Source organism: Anas platyrhynchos, chromosome 1, assembly GCF_047663525.1.
Source record: "Anas platyrhynchos isolate ZD024472 breed Pekin duck chromosome 1, IASCAAS_PekinDuck_T2T, whole genome shotgun sequence".
NCBI lineage: Eukaryota > Metazoa > Chordata > Aves > Anseriformes > Anatidae > Anas > Anas platyrhynchos.
The window spans coordinates 152,399,340-152,416,516 of NC_092587.1; the positions used below are offsets into that span (position 1 = coordinate 152,399,340).

Consider the following 17,177-nt stretch of genomic DNA (forward strand, 5'->3'; position numbering starts at 1 on the left):
TTATTTATTTTTGTTAGTTTTTTTTTTCCAAATGTGTTTTTTTTTTTTTTTATTATTATTGTTATTGTTATTTTTGGTGGGGTTTTTCCCATTCTTTTTTTTTTTGTGGTAGGGTTTTTTTTCGATTTTTTTTAATTATTATTATTACTGTTATTTTTGGTAGGGTTTTTCCCATTATTTTTTTTGGGGGGGTAGGGTTTTTTTTCAAAGTTTTATTTTTTTGCAGGGTTTTTTTCGAAGGGTATTTCCCAGCTCTGAGCAGCTAAGTGGGGCAGCTTATAAGTGGGATATATATATATATATATATATATGGTTTAGTGTTAGGTCAGAGGTTGGGCTGGGAGATCTTGGAGGTCTCTTGCAAGCTAGATGATTCTGTGACACACACACAGATATATATATGATGTATATGTGTATATAGATGATGTATATGTATATATATGGTGTATATGTGCACTTTTTGGGATAACGCAGCGGGGCAGGGCAGTACCAGGCGGCTCCGCCCTGTCAGGCCCGGCCCCGCTGCGGCCGCTGCGCAGCTCGGGGCAGCCCGGTAGGGGCGGGGCCCCTGAGGCGAGCAAGCGGGCGGCGACTTCCGCCTGCCGCTAGCCCCGCCCCTTGCTCCGCGCTGAGCCAATGAGGGCGGCGAGCGGCGGCCGGGCAGGTAGCGGCGCGCCCAATGGGCGAGCGGCTGGGGGAACAGGTGGGGGCGGGGCTTAGAGCGGGGAGGAGGAGGGGAGGGGAGGGGGCGGGGCGTGACGAGCGGAGGGGGCGGGGCTACCTGACAGGAGCCCGCGGCGGGGCTCGCGCCGCCAACGGCCGCCCGCAGCCAACGGCCGCCGCCAACGGCCGGGCCCTGAGGGGAGCGGGAGCGGCTCCGGCTCCGTCACGGGCACCGGCACCGGGAGCGGCCGCAGCCATGGCGCTGGCGGCGGCGGAGACTCGGAAGTTCACGCGGGCGCTGAGCAAGCCGGGCACGGCGGCCGAGCTGCGGCAGAGCGTGTCCGAGGTGGTGCGCGGCTCCGTGCTGCTGGTGAGTGCCGGGGGTGGCCCCTCCTCAGGGGGTCTGGGCTCAGCCCGCCGCTGAGGGGAGGCGTTGGAAGCGGGGTGGGTTCATCCTAGTGCTCATACATGCTCAGCATGCAGCGTGGGTCCCCGCAGGAGCGCTTTAACACCTTATTTCTTCCTGCGTTGCCCGTGCTGGTTGTGCTTCCCCGCTCGCAGTCTCCCCCTTCACAATCTCACTGCCTTAATTCGGCTTCTGGCGGTGGATCAGCCCCGAGGTGTCTGAGGCAGCCGGGACCAGCCCGCAGAGGTACGGTTTCTTGGCCCGGCCGCGCTCAGGTGACGACATCTTAAACAGCCTGGGCAAGGTTTTCCTCAGAGCTCCCCTCCTGGGGCTCTTCTGCCGTGGGGCTTGGTTATCCCCGAGGGGGATGTTTCAGGAAGCTCTTAGCCTGTGGGAGCACAGAGATTCCGGCGCTGGGGTTTCCAACAGTGGAAGCTGCTCCGGGTTGTTTGCTTTTCGCTCTTGTTAATGCTAAGCGTGGCCTTCTCCAACTTTTCTTGTACCTCCTGGGAGATCACATAGTTTGTTGTGTCACAGTTATGTGTGAGAGTAGTAAATGCTGTAGCTGTAACTCAAAGGCATGGCTTTCTTTAATCAACTGGTAGCTCTAAAGGGAAATTACCCTTTATTTGACTGTGGTTTGAGGAACATATAATACAAGTTCCCATATGAATAGCTCGGGGTCCACCTGCGTAATGACAGCTTTCCACGAGACACCAGCACAAGTACATGCAACAAGCATCTAGTACACATCAATGCTTCTCCAGGGATGAAGTTTCTTCCTGGAAAGAGTGGGAGACTTAGGGATTGTCATGATGCAGGTAATTTCTTTTTTTCTGTAGTAATCAGCAATCCTTGTCCCCAGCCCCCAACACATCCCCATTCATTGGGAGTATTTTTCTCAGTGCACTTATAACTGGTGTCATTGAGATGAGGTGGAAACTCTTTTTCTGATTCTTTAATTCATTCATGTTGATCAAATGCATGTGGTGGTGTTATTTGTTAATATCCAAGGTATTTTTGCCCCAACAGCACATTCTGCAGAACTCTAAGGAGGTAAAAGAAGTGATGGTGTTAGTAGAGCAAGTGGTGTACTGGCTCAGTGTTGTCCTGTAGAAGGCCCTTCCTCACTCTTTTCGAAAGCAAAAATAATGACTTGGGGTCAGGACAGGTTAGTGATCCTTTTCTGTTAGCTTGCTGCACAGAGCAGAGTCCTCATCTCTCTCCTGTACAGTTTTGTGCTGGAGCTCACCTTCCCGTGCCAGCAATATTTTGCCCCTGCTGTTATGTCCTTCCTACTATCACAAGTACTGTTTACTTTATCACTGAACTCCTCTGTTCCTCCTCACACGCTGTTTAAATCATGTCATAAAAGTCTAGTGATGCCAGATGTTCCTCTCTTTACGAGTTAACTTTTTCCTCCTTTAAATTTGCTGTAACTTTTCATCGAGCGTTGTGACATTTGGAATGAAATCGTATTACTACTATTTTTTTAAGAGGAGGAGTTTAGGTGGGATTCTATTTTTCTTTGCTCTAAAAGAATTTTATAAAGTATTTACTTCTCTCTTTGGCAAGTTGGCTGGCTCCTGAGCTGCTGAATTCTCTGGGCTCTGTTACCAGAAAAGTTTCTTGTGCTGTTACAGTGAACACAGCATTCCTACCAATATTGAAGTAGTTGTAGAATACTCTATATTGCTTGCTGTGAAGAAGACACTTTTTTTTTTTTTTTCCTCTCCTAAGCTTCCTCTAAAAGCTCTTTGATAGGGCACTGCCCTCCCCCTGGATTTTTTTTGGACTGGGTTGTCAACAAAATGCCTTGCTTATAACGTTGTTCAGCACTGGTAACTGATGTGATCTTACTGTCAGCACTTGTTCATCGCTGAAGCTTTCCAATACTGACAAAACGCTGAACCTATTTTCCATTGACTGGGCTTGCTGTCCAGAATCAGGAGGTAGGAAAGAATGAATTCAGGCTAGCACTTCTTGCTAGATAATCTGTCCAGATGTGTGCAGCCACAGAGTGCTTCTGACGCCCCTGCAGCAGAATCTGCTGAGAAGGGATGCAGAATCATCCATGCAGCAGGACACAGAAGTGAACTGCTAATACCTATAAGCTTCTATATATTTTCTAACCTTTATTTTAGCTGCTGTTTAACAATTCCTTATGTTTGTGCCTTAAACAATACAGCCAGTCTTGCACTATTCAAAAAAAAAAAGAGCATCTCTCGTGTCTAAATGAGGCTTATTAGGCAGTGTTTCTGAAACATGCTTATCATCTCTTCTGAGTAAACGTGCCTAGCATCATATTCATGAAAGGGGATTAAAAATAGCACGTCGGTAGGACAGCGTGCCATATCTGAAATTTTCAGATTGCTCTTAATTGGAGCTAAAAATAAGAGATTTTCAGGCAAGCGATAGACTAAATAGCTTGGTGGAAGAGTTAGCAGGTGTGGCTAGCCAAGCTAACTTTGCAGAACTAAGCGAGCTATCTTGTCAGCTTTTAGGAGCTCATGCACTTGTGCAGTTTGATTTAGTTTGCAGGACCAACAGGTACAGCTGGCAGAGCTGAAAACATTATTTGGCAACCAGTTTCTCACTGCAGGATATGGCACATCAGGTATATCTTCATGGTTTGCATTCAGGTTTTGCTTTTTTCTGCATGGCAGTAGCATCCTCGCTGAATGTGTGTTGTCATTATTTTGTCTTTGGACTAGCCATGTGACTTATTGCTGGTTCCTCTGGCCTCACAAATACCTCTGTCTGGAGAGGAAGACTGCGGGGATAGCAAGTCTGCCTCTTCAACCAGTAATCTTAGCAAGATTCAATGCAATTTCAGCGTTATGTGCAACTGGTAGCGACAGGTTTAAAATGTGGTGGATTAACCAAAATACGTCCTATACGGATCAGTAGGACCAGAGGGGTGGCATGTGGTGTCTTGTTCAATGATGTGGTAATGATAAATGATCTCAGTGACAAAATGATGTGTTCTACCCCATGCTAAATTAAGCTTACGCTTAAGGGTGGATAAATAAGAAATTAAAAGAATGTCAACCCGATTTGGCTGCTCTTTTGCCTAGTTGTCAATAAAATGCCCTTATTGTGTATGCAGATAACTAAAAGGTTTACATATCCCAAATAACTTTGCAAAAGTTGTCTCCCCCATATAAAAATCACCGTTGCACAGAAGAAACGGGAGATATGGGAGAACAGTCAGAAATCTGTATGATTCCCAGATTATCCTTTGAAGTTCTCCTTTTTGATTTGGATGTACAAAACAGGTTTGAAGGCTGAAGTTGTCACATCTCAGTACATGTTGGGGTTTTATATGTGACTTCAGGTACCTGGTAGAGTTCTAAAAGCCTTGCAGAAATTCAGCTTTTCAGATGTTGCAGGAAGTCAGTATATCACAGAGACAGTGCTTGGATCTCCTGACAAATCCTTGATGGCTGATCAAACTCGCTGGTAACCTTATTTTTTTTTCCTGTTATTGTTGTTTGATTTAGGAGACTTGTTCTTGATTAGAACACACAAAGTCTGTCTTTGCAGTCCAGGTCTTTGCTCTATTATTACTGTGTTTTTGATGTGTTTTTCCGATAATGCAGTTACTGGGAGGATTATGCAATATTCATTTTGGTTTGGTATTTTTCTTGATTTGTGCATATGTATATGTGCACATGTATATTCTGCGCACAGAGAGGGCTCGTGTGCTTTTCTGCAAAGTGTCTTCTTTGTACATGGTGAAAGGAGTATTTGGAACCTCATTAAAGGTGAGATTTCAGCTGCTGTGTTAGTATAGAAAGAGATTGTTGGTGGCTTTAGGAGAGTGGGAACTGACAAAGTGGTGTGTAATGCTGGAGGGAGGCTGGGCATGGGGACTGGAATCTGCTAGAGCTGATGGGTACAGAAAAGATGGAAAAGTGGCTAAAGCTTGAGCTTTCTGTGAATGGGATGAAAAACGAAGTACGTAAAGGATCTGGAAGAAGCAAATTGTTATGAATGGGTGAGTGAAAGCAGAGAGATGTGAACTGATACTAAAGGTGTTGAAGGAAAAACGGTGGCTGCCAGTGAGCGTCATCCTATCTCACATCAAGGTGAGCCATCCATCTCACCTCGGAGGAGCTCGATGCAAACGGTAGGGCTCATTCAGCTACTCCCTGAACTGTTGAACCTTCTCTTTACTTGGGGGGAAAAACGTGATGCTCAGCCCTGAAGAGGTTGTTTTAGTTTATGGTATGCACTGCTAACACGCTGCCAATTTTTATTTCCTTCGGGAAAGGTATGATCTTTGTGATAAACGTGCTAATTTTACTTTAGCAAAGTGCATGTGGAAACCTTTTCGATTGGATACAAAACACGGGTAAGGAAACTGTTGTTTCTGGCAGGCCTGGTGCTGCTGAGAAGACTTACTGAGTATGATAGACATTTTTGTGGTTGAGAAGATTCAGAGGCTGGACTATAGCACTAACATTTCTATTAATAAATACCTTTAAACTTGCTTAAATCTTAAATGTCAGTGAATTTCTTCGGAATGAGAACATGAGGGGGGAAGGTTTAGGACTGCTGATTTTTTGTGCTAATGAAAATTTATTTAACCCCAAAAGTGGCACAGGATCATTCTTGTTAGCTACATCTCATTTCTTTATTCATTGTTAGAGCTTTTCCTAGCCTGCTAAAGAGAATTATGTTTAAAATAGAGGATTAAGTGCTTTAAAGCTAGTTGTTCTAGTGCAGCAAATGTCATGTAGAGCGTGATGCTGGATTGGGCTTGAAATCTATGGTGGCAACAGCTCTCATGCAGCGCAGAATACCACAGCATAACTTCTCATCCTCCTACTCGTGCCCTTTCAAACCCAAGCAAGATCATATATTTGTATCTCGATAAAAGCAGAACTCATCACACCTGAAATTAACCCTGAGAATTTCACAACTCTGATTATTTTCTCCCCATATTAAACATCTTATGCAATAAACTTAAAACAGTATATCCAGCTTCAAGTCGTCTGTTTGCTTCTGCTGCATTGTGCTCTTAGGGCAATGTTTCAAAAAGGTCTGTAATTACTGGTTTTGAAAACTAGACCTTTATTATCAACTGGGGTGGTGGTGGTGGGGTTGTATGGGTGTTGCTGTTCAAGTGACATTGAGCAAGAGTGGCAATTTGATTGAGTGGCCACTTGCCCCTGAGCAGCGTGTGCCTGCGATTAGATAACCATCACATATATGCATGTATATGCACGCTTAATGATTTGAAAATCTGACCTTTTAACCAGGTTTGTGTTTTTTGAGGTAGCTTCAAGACAGCAAAACTTACGCATGTTTGCTTTAAAAATAGTCAGGAAAAGATGCTGGTGACTCACTGAAGCAACTAAGGGGAGCTGAGTTTTCCAGATAACAGGAAGTTTGATCGCATCCTTCTGAGAAATGTATTGCTTTCCTTTATGTAACTGAGGGGCAACTTGGTGCTGGTGGCTCCTTACGGAGATGACAAAAGGTTGTAACATTATCATCGCTGGAGTCCAACAAACTCTTCTTTAGACCTGAAATCCGTGGTGGACTTTGAAGAACTTATCTAATGCACTGACTTTTAAAACTACTCTATATTAAAAATGTGCCTAAATCTTTCTCCCCTAGCTCGCATTTAGTTTTGGTTTTGAGGTTGAATTATATCAAGTACTCCACTTGATGTAGATACTGAAGGCCAAGCTTCGTTTGGAAGAAGCTAAAGACAAATTCATTCTTCCCTGCTCTCCTCTCCTTAGATTGCCTGAGTCCATCAAAAGCATTAATTATGCAAGGCATAAAAGGCATAAAGCTGCCTAAGTAATCCAGGTATTATCTTGCTCTTCTCGTGCTCTTCCCATTGAAAGATTTTTGAAATAACTTATGCCTAAAAAGGCATAAAGGCATCTTATAGAAGGATAAGAAGATACTCCAGTCATTCTGAGTATGTAAACTTATTTCAGACCTTAATGTAGAGGATAGATGGGTTTGTGCAGGAAGGCTTGCATTCTGTCTTACTCTAGAAGCACTGATGTAACTTCGATGATTAAATTCAAGGTATGGTGAAAAAATGGAAGGTAAATGTTGTATTGTGAGAATACTGTAGGTTTTTTTTCTGTAAAGATACTTAAAGTTCTTTTTGTGATAATGAGAGTGAACATATATTAATGCAAAATAGAGACTTCCTGATTAAAAAAAAAAAAAAGTCTTATGGGCCACAAAAAAGGTTTAGTTCATTTTATGAACAAGACTGTAGTACTAATCGAGAACCAGAATTTCATTGGCACAATGGACTTTGCTTCGGAAAAAGGTATACGAGACGTCCAAAGGTTGTCAGAAAGTTGAGCGGGAACTCTGAAGGGAATTTTTATGAAGGAAATTGTTTTGGAGCACAAACATTTGGTCAGAAAAATCCAACATCTGTAGCTGAGGTGGTCTGCAGCACTCCTGTTATTACTGGTTGAACAAAATAGCAGCATTGGTGCAGAAACATTAAGAAAAGAAAAATCCTTATCTGACTGCAGGGGTGAGGAATGGGATTCTTGCTTGGTATAAGGCTGAGTTACTGCACTTTGTCATCTCCTCATCTGACTGATGATTCAGGTATGAGAGCAGGAACAGGGAATTCAGATACTATCTTCTGCATTCTGCTGGCTCCAGAGATTGCTGCCTGGCTTGGAGATTCTGGCAGTTCAAATGGGAAAAACTAGAAAGAAACAATCCAGTAGCTTTGTTGAAAACTCTGGCTGGATCTGGTTCCTCAGACTGGTGAAGCTAATGTGGCCCAGTATGAGCGGGTTGGACCAGATGACTTCCAGAGTCCAGCCTCAACTGTCCTGTTGTTCTGTGACCTTAATCTGTGAATCTGTGCTTTATTTAAGGTAGTGGTGTCAGCCTGGGGCTACTGGTGGGTATCCAGAGCAAAGGGAAAGCAGCAAGAAAGATATCTTCAGGGTTGTGGCGGGGAGGGATGCCATTCTTCTCTCACTCTTCTGTATACTTGTTCTGTAAGATAGTAGATTACTTTGTTCTTAAAAAGCAGCTTTAGCCCTGTGTCCCAAGGAAGGAAGCAGATTGCAGACTGATTCAGCCTGGATACCACTGACGCCTCCACGTACTCCAGGCTTTAACTGGATTTCTACTTTGAAGCTGCTGGGCTCAGGCCAAGCTCTGCTTTGGGGCCCTCTCTGAAGAAAAAGGTGCTGTTACAGGACTAACTGGAATTTCTGTCTACTCAACACCTGAAGGAGAGGATGTCAGGTATTATAAGAGGGAAATTTGGTTTTCAGCCTCTTGAATACTGTTGTGTCAAAAACCTTGATGGTTTGGGATCCTTCTACTGTCTTGAGACAGCAAGGAGGGAAAAATAAGTCATTTGAGCATCATCTGAAAAATCTGATTCACAGGATTTCCATGGAGACATTAAATGTAAAGAAGGCCTTGTTATGTATGATATTGTCAATAATGGTAGGTCTGGAAGAGATGCCAACTTTTTAATACTGAGAAAACTAAGAAAAAATTCATTGAGGTTGACTTTTTCTCCAGACTGTTTTGGTAGTACTCTTGAAAAGTTTTTTATTTTTATTTTTTCCTAGAAGTATCACCATAAGAAAAATAAAAATTAGGGGACACTAAACCAACAAAACTGTTCTCTTTTGAAAATGATACCCCACACTTCTAAAGTTGTGTTAATTTTTAGGGGTGAGTTTGTGCATGGACAATGAAATCAGGTACTCCCTTTTGAAATTTCTTCTGCTAAGAAACATAGTTATTCATGCAGTGGGATTTAGAGTGACCTCACTTAAAAAAAACCTTCAAGATTTATGTTTAATTGCTACAAAGCTGAGAAAGAGTAATGCTGAGCTGGAGCTGCTAAGCAGGAAAGGCTGTAGTATAGAGCCATTGTGCAAATAAACAATCCTTAGTTGCTGCTTTGTGTACTACTGGATGCTTTTTGATACTGAGCTGTAGCTATTGACTTCAAGGAGATAGCATGGCGACAGATACTGATCTGGGTTTGGAAATTGGAGGCACAGGCTACAGTGGTTTTTTTACTGCTTCCAGGTACTCCTTGGATGGGAATGAGTTATTGGGTGAATTCAGAGATAAGGGAGCAGTTTATATTTTTACTGCTGTAGAGTTAATCCCCACACAAAGAGTGACTACACATTATACTCAGAATGGGTAATGCTGTCATAATTTTAAGCAGAGAAAGCATTTAGATTTGTTTGCATTAATGCAGAATGTAACTTGCAATTTGTGTGTAATTATAAGTGAAATGTAGTTGATTTCATGGGTCCAGAATTCAGTGCCTCCAAGTTGGTAGAAATTAATTTGGTTTCAGCTTGCACGTCCAGACCCTGTATTTGGATGCCTGTGTTTTGACATTGGTAAAAGAGAGATGATCTCGGTGCCTCCATCTGCTGAAGAGAGTACTGGAACGCTCAAGAATAAGAACAACACAAGTGCCACAGAAAGAGTTGGATATTTTCAATGGGAGAGGAAAAGGATAGTAAGATAGCTCTTGGTTTCATTTTAACAGGTTTGTTGCCTTTAGGATTGTTCAAGGTGGCTTCCCTTTACTGTTTGCTAATCCAAGGGAGACCTTAAATTCATGTTGGACCTCAAGCTTCAGGCAGTCTAAAAAGAGTATTCAGGTTAATGAGGAACCGACACACATCGTAGTTATTTGAACGATGCTATTCTAGTTTCCTTCAGGAATTGTCCTGGGAGACTTGCTTGCCAGGCTTGTTATCACCTTGGAGTTATTTGCCTGGGATTGTGGATGGCCTCAGATGGTCCAATAAAATTGGATATGAATTCTTCTTGGCTGTAGCATACAGCACGATCCAAAAGGTTTTCTCTCAGGTGAAATGCAAGGTTGCTAATGGGAGGGAGGGGAAATTTGCTGTAGACAATCTTGTGGTAGAGTTCAAGGGATAAATAACAAACACTTCCAGCAAAATATTTTGGCAGTTCCTGATCTGCTGGAGGGAAGGTTGGAACTTGTTCCTGAACAAACTAGTAACAAAGCAAAGGAGGAAAACCTGAATCTGAGTAACATCCATAAAGGGATTAAAAGTGTAAGAGGGTATAAGAGATCTGAAGTTGTTGATATTCTTCCCAACCTATGGTTGCTCAAAAATGGGTCTGGTACTATTGTTTCTAGCCTACTGTACTGTTGACTTTCATTTATTTTGGCATGGTTTCATTGGTGTTTCTGAAATTAACTTCTTGTAATTAGTGACTTACTCTATTGCTCTCTAATAATAATACATTTGTATTGTGGCTACCATCTCACTTACTTAAAGAGTCCAGATTGAAAGTGTCAACTTCAGAAGGCTGAAAGTTAGGTAACCACTAGATGGAGTCCTGTGAGCATATTTCAATACCAGAAATGCTGTGTTAAGGCCTGAAATACAAAATGGTTAAAAGGAGGTGTTTTGTGTCTCATGCTTAACCATGACAGTTCATTTGCTCGGTTTAGTTTGGCTTGGACAAGTCCCTGAAGTTTTTGGGGTATCTTTGGCATGTCTGCCTCAGGGAAGACTTGAGTTAAGCTTGACTTTAGGGTGAATGCTTTCCTGGCAGTTCCCAGTGCTCACCTATGGATGGAAATGTATTTTTACATTTAGAATGGGCTTGTGAGAAAACTGACCTTTTTGCAGCTCCCCGTGGTGTGACTGCAAAGTGTTAGCTGTGGTATTTAGTGTTTGGTACCGAGTGGGGCTGTAAATTTGTGTGCAGCTCTCCATCAGCACGTACGTGATACTATGTATGCAAGATTATAATCGCTGAAATGGCATCCCTTGGGTTGCGTCATATTTAAGCCTCCTTCCCACTTACTGAAATGTGCAAGAGACATGATAGATACAAACATTCCCCTGTCTGTAGGTGAGCTTATTGTGTTATTAGCCACCTCCGACAGCTTCCTTGACTGGATGTGACAGAACCAGTGTTCCAATTTTCATAAGCATTGTTTTTGACTTTTTGACATCCTGCACAGATGGTAAACTGCTTCTGGTCTTCAGCCTGGCGCTATAGTTAGTGTTTCTAATGTTACAGTAGTTGTTTTTTTCATTTCTGTTTGATGCAAATCTCTTCTTAGGGCCTTGCTGAGTGTACAGATCCTCATCCAAAATTACATGGGAACCCAGACGTGTTGTTGTCAAGATTCCTTCTGCAGTGATCATAGCAGCTTTTGTCAGAAGGACAGAATTCTCTTGGATCTTTCCTCTTTCTGTGGTCAGTGTGTGGCTACCTGATGCAGGGCCACAGAATCATGCAAGGGTATAGGTTGAAAGGAAAATCTCAGGAAGTCACCTGGTCCAACCCCCCTGCTCAAAGCAGGTCTGGTTGTTCAGACTATGCCAATCCAGTTCTAATATCCACAAAGATGGAGACTTTGATTCCAGTATTTAGCCATCTTTGTGTTTAAAAATAAATAAAATTATCATATGTAAATGAAATATTTCATGTGTTACCTCTTGTCCTGTGGCTGGACCTTCAACACAAGTCTGTCTCTGTCTTCTTTCAACCTTCCTGTTAGGTAGCTGTTGACAGCAATAAGAGCTCCCTTTAGCCTTCACTTCACGTCTCATACATGTAACTTTTCTCATGCTTTATGCTGCAGCCCCTAAACCATCATGATAGTCCCCAGCTGGACTCAGTGCAGTACGTCAGTATCTTTCTTGTATTGAGAAGCCTGCTTAGCATGCTCAACTTGTCCACCAGGATGTCATCCTCGTCAGGTCTGCCCAGTTTGGCTGCAAGGATGCTTTGGGAGCCTGTCAGAGGCCTTGTTTCACCTGCATTCTTCAATATCCACTGTGATGTCTGTGTACGTGAGCCAGCCATCACAGAAGGCAAACAGGTTGGGCAGGCACGATATGTCTGTGGTAAATCCATGTTGTCTACTTGCCTTCTTGTCCTTTATATGGCTGGACGAGGCTTCTTGCAGTGTTTGCTTCGTAATTTTCCCAGAGACTGGGGTGAGTCTGAACGCCCTGTAGTTCCCTGAATACCCCTTCTTCCCAGTCTTGAAAGTGTGTATGAGGGTCACCAAAAATAATCCATGCCCAACAAGAAGCTCTGCACTAGTTTTAAAAAATCAGGCGCTTAAGTCTTTTATTCTATCTGAAGTGTAAAACTCAGTTGTGGCCAGAAAGCATTTTTGGCATGATTCCTTCTTTCTGAAGAAGCGTGAGCTCTTGAAGAGCATTAACTGACAGAGCTCTTCTATGAAATTTGCAGGAGGCAGTCATAGCAGAAGCAGTCCTTGCGAGAGGAACCAGAACCTGAATTTTCTTTTCTAGAAGCATTCCTAGTAAGGGGGGGCTGTTTTATATTCATTTATTTTTCCTCTTGCAGGGCTGCTGGATCTCAGCTCTTCCCTGCAGCATAGCTCTATCAGACAAAAGCAAGTACGCTGACCTGGGTATGCCATCACCTGGTTGTTAGGGCACTCTGAAGAGTGATATGTAATGTTGGGTTTAATCTTTCGGGGCTGAAGCAGCTTTAGGCCCACGTCTCTAGCATTCTGAGTCGAAACGTAGCTGCCAGATGGGAGGTAGTGCTCCACCTACAGATACTGTCATGTTTTGTGAAGAGCTGAGTTCAGTCAGTATGTGGTAAGATCTCTTTGGAACCAGATGTTTGCTCCTGTCAAGACGGCATCAGTTTGGGTATGTTAAATGTCAAGGACAACTTTGTAGGTAAAAAATTTAACTACCTACTTCTAATGTTTTAAGGGCTCAGAAGTAGTTTTCTGGCTTAAATGTTTAAATCCTGCCTGAATGATGTTCTCTTGCAGATATGGCCCTGTGTCTTTAGGAAACACTCTGCTGTAGAGATGGCAGCGTCTGAAGACAGAATGTCCATGCTGTTTTGCAACAGCATATTCACTTGGAAGCTCTCCCTGGTTTCATTTGTATTCTCTGAACTGCCTGACTTCTGTCTAGCTGCTTCTAATAAGCTCTTGTTTTGTTACTGAGAGCTTTATCCCCTGAAGGTTTGAAGTTGACCCAGGTAATTTTTCCCAAAAGACTTCTACCTTTTAAGTGCTAACCAGTGTCAAACTGAAACGTGCAGACGTTGTTGAGAACTGTGCAGCTATGTGATTCTGCTAGCTGGAACTCATTTGGCTGTAGAAGGGCTGCTTAATATGTTGAAGTCCTCTGGTGCTGGAGGAAAAGGTGATTATTAGGCATTTACTGTGATAAGAGGAGGACTGATGGTTAGACCCTTAAAGCAACTGAGTAGCTGCTGTTAAGCAGTTCCCAACAACTTTATGGAGGATGACAAGAGCTGCTCCTTTATTACCTGTCCATGTCTTAGAAAGACTTTCAAAAGAACCACCTTGCAGCTAACAGCAACTAATTCATCTTCTGGCTGTCAGGAATCTCACAGTGCATTCAGGACAGCTTCGATATACTATATAGTGAGGAGAAGCCATGCAATTTGGCTTAGGAATGTAATATTTGCAGTATATGTTAACTTATATAACTCTTTGGAAATTTGCATGAAGAGCTTTTTTTCCACAAGCAAAGAGAAGTAGCATTAGCAGTGTCTCCTGTCAACAACCTTTCTTTCTTCCTGTCTACCCCTCCAAAGGGAAAAATACCCTTTCAAAACCCAGGCTCAGCAACAGGTCATATGAGCAGCAAGCTACACATTGCAAACTATGTATTATCCAGTCTTGTTTTTTGTTCTCTTCTTTTTTTTTTTGTTTCCAACCACTGGATTAAGATTTTTACCTACCTTACACTTGCCCTTTAGCTCTCTTCAGTTGGTAGAGAAGGGTTCTGTCAGAGCTTTACAAAAACTTTTCCAGCCTCCCATTTCACTTTGAGATGTAATTCCGTAGTGGATAGTATTACAGTTGTCACATTTCTGTCTGGATGTTCGCTGCTTTTTGTGCTCAGTACAATTGCAGGAATTTCCTTAGCAAAGCTGGAAGCCTCCACTTTGCACCAAATTAATGTCTTAAGAAAAAGTCAGCTTGTTGGCAGTCTGCTTTATATTGCATACTATTCAGATTTCTCATGGTATTAATATTTAAGCACATGGTCAAGCTCCTTCTTCCTTTGGGTTCTTCCCACCCTTCATGACTCCATATTTATCTCCTTTTCAAGCTCAATTTGGAAACCTTTTCATTGCTTGCCATTGTTACTACCACTGTATTGATTCAAGTTTCAATTGTCTTTCCTAAAATAACTATAGGAACATGATGCTACATTTATTCAAGATGTAGTCAAAATTAAATTTGCTCTTAATCAGTTTTGAATTAGAACACCTCCTGAGGCCACTTCCAGCCTGAATTATTCTATGGTTCTATCATCTGTTTATCTTTCCAAATGAAGTCTTTTTGTTTTCCTGTTTCTCCACATCCTACCTAGTGCTTTAAATGTGAGGTCATTTTCTAGGTATTTGAAGGAACTACCTAAGGCATGGTAAATTGCTGTAAACAGACTTTTCTCGTATTCTCTTAAGGCACAAACTGTTTTTTCTACCATTTTCTAGTAACATTTCCAAATATGAAGTCTCTGAAACTTCGTAGAGCAACCCTCTCAACAGTGCTTTCTTCTAGTTATCTGTCAAGCTCTGATACCATGTTTGGATTCTGAACTTTGTCAGGTCTCTGTAATCCTGCATTTCAGATGGAATGCAAGGTACCCCCAGAAATACCCTGCTAATTCATAGAATCATAGAATCATAGAATATCCTGAGTTGGAAGGGACCCTTAAGGATCATCAAGTCCAACTCTTGACACCGCACAGGTCTACCCAAAAGTTCCCATGACTCTTTTCTCCCACGTTTGCAAGCAGGTCTTTGTCCAAGCTTTATGAATGGAGCCCGGCATTTCTATCACTGCTCTGATTCTTGGCTTTGAAGTGGGGTGGGTACAGAGACAGAAGAAGGTACAGGGACATCCCTACGCAAGGTTCTTGCTTACATACGAAGTATCATTGTCTTCAGAGTAAAATTTAAGCTATTTCTTACCAAAACTGCCTTCACATGGTTTGCATTTCTTACAACGTGTGGAACATGCTGACTGCTGCCCTTGAGAATATGGGACTGGAAGGAATTACTTGGATCACTGTCAAGTATTGATTTTTTTCCCCTCTTTTTAATCAATGTGTCTGCATATTATTTTACTGTATTTAACTTAGAAATATACTACTGAGATGCATTAGCTAGCCAAATGTTAGGGAAAAGTGCTAATAAATCTTGCATATTTTTTTCTGAATCACTCATTGTAGCATCCAAGTATCTCCTCAAGTTAATTTGTATGGGGGCAAATCTGCATCATTTATCTCTTCCCATCCCTGCCTTCATGCATCCCTGAAGTCCTTTTAATTAAGAGCTTTTTTTTTTTTTTTTTTTTTTACCTGCATTGCAACAAATTTGAGTTCCTAAATTCAGTGTTTCATCCAGTTCTATAATTTAAGTAAATACCTCTTAGTGCTTTCTGTGGTGGATCAGTTTAGCAGGAATATAAAGCTAAGCTGTGATCTCTGACAGTGATTGATATTGTCATGTTCGGGGCAATTAGTTTTTACAAATCCCTTGCCTTTTAAATCAAGTTGTTTCTCCAAAAGATGATTAAAAACAATCAGAAAACACACTTCCTCAGTGTCAATTACAGAAGCTTACATACTTGTGTGACAGATACCAGTACAGTAGATCTTACTATCCTGTAGCGATAAAATCAATCAATGTGGATGTGATTCACTGTACAGCTAAGAAATGTATGGGGAAAAAAGAGCTGTTTTTTTTTTGTTTTTTTTTTTAAGGGAGTACATCATCAGTTCTGGAACTCATTTTTCCAAGTGGTTACTTTTTGTCTGTAAGGGAGAAGGGAATAAGTGAAGACAGTTGTCAGCTTCCAGCTCTCTTGTGGTTTGCCTGAGCTGATAACAGCATGCTGATAACATAAACAGTTGATTGAAGTAGATTTATGCAACGTGTTTTTTTTTTTTTCCATGGCAGCATAATTTACTAAATTTCCCCTCGTTTTGAGCTGTTGCTTTTGAATTTTTTTGCTTTTAAGCACTAAAAAGCACATATAGGTCAAGCAAAGAAATGTTTGCTAGTACGAACTCCGTGCTAGGCATTCTGGGAGAGTGCTTTCTTGCAGCAGATGAGGATTCTTTGTGGCTGGCAGCAGAAACTGCAGCAGTATCTTTGCAGTTTCCTTTCATCTTCGATTATGTTCTGAGGATCTTTGGAACACAGGAGCTGTTTCCCAGACCCTCTGGAATACCTTTTCATCTCTCTTGTGGAGTACGGCACATGCTGAAAGCCTCTTATCTTCTACAGCTGAGGTATCCCTTGCTTTTCATCGCCCTCTGATTTTTGTCTTCTGCGGCTGGATTTTTGGCAGTGTTTGGCTTAAACAAATAGGATTACATTTCAGTAGCTGATGGTTTCTAGTTGAGGAACATACTAAATGTCGGACGTAATGAAGACTGTACAAAGAAAAATTTCTGTGAAGCACAGGAAAATCATTCGAGCCGAGCAAGGGAGGAAGACATCCTGCAAATGCAATCAGGGCTGCTAGAAATGCAAAATTGGACAGATTTGGAATGGGTTGCACTACAAGCGTGGTTCTCTTTAAAGGCATCCGGACAGTTTTTGAGAGAAACTGTGGCTATATTTGCAAACTGCAAGGGGAAAACAATGCCCTTGAATATACAGCATTCAGCCTGCCAAATGAAGATTCAGGAATATTGGTTCATTCATCCCTGGTAAATATCAACTTGTTTCATTAATATTTTTACCTGCTAATTAAAATCTAAACCAGAATCAGGATACCTTGTTTATTTAAGTGTTTATTTAATATCTACTGTGTGTGGACTAGCTATACCTTGCCTTGCTACTGTAGCATGTTAGTGCATGTATGTGACATGTATGCATGGAGCTGTAATGTCAGAGCTTATGCTTCGTAGTTATTATATCACTTAGATTTGTATTAATAGCTCTAAAGGATTTGCAGTCCATAAACGAGCTTGTTACAGAAGGTTGTCTGCTGTTAGATCTCTTTAAGGTGCTCTTGGAATGTATTTGGCACTTCAAATGAAGTACAGATGATTACGTTATTTGGGAAAAC

The 17,177-nt window shown here is 41.9% G+C and overlaps 1 protein-coding gene across 10 annotated transcripts in view; it reads left to right on the plus strand.

The window, feature by feature from the left end:
- Nucleotides 1-761: 761 nt before the first annotated feature.
- DOCK9 (dedicator of cytokinesis 9) overlaps nt 762-17,177 on the plus strand; it is a 127,705-nt gene continuing 111,289 nt past the window's right edge. For 3 of the 10 annotated variants that reach the window (XM_027443490.3, XM_072032445.1, XM_027443447.3), the window contains exon 1: nt 762-1,033. In XM_027443490.3, the coding sequence (XP_027299291.3) occupies nt 920-1,033 (114 nt within the window). In that variant the 5' untranslated portion in view covers nt 762-919. Of the gene's footprint in view, nt 1,034-16,221; nt 16,816-17,177 lie in introns of those variants that run through there. The other 7 variants (XM_027443411.3, XM_072032442.1, XM_027443441.3 and 4 more) reach the window with 4 other exon arrangements.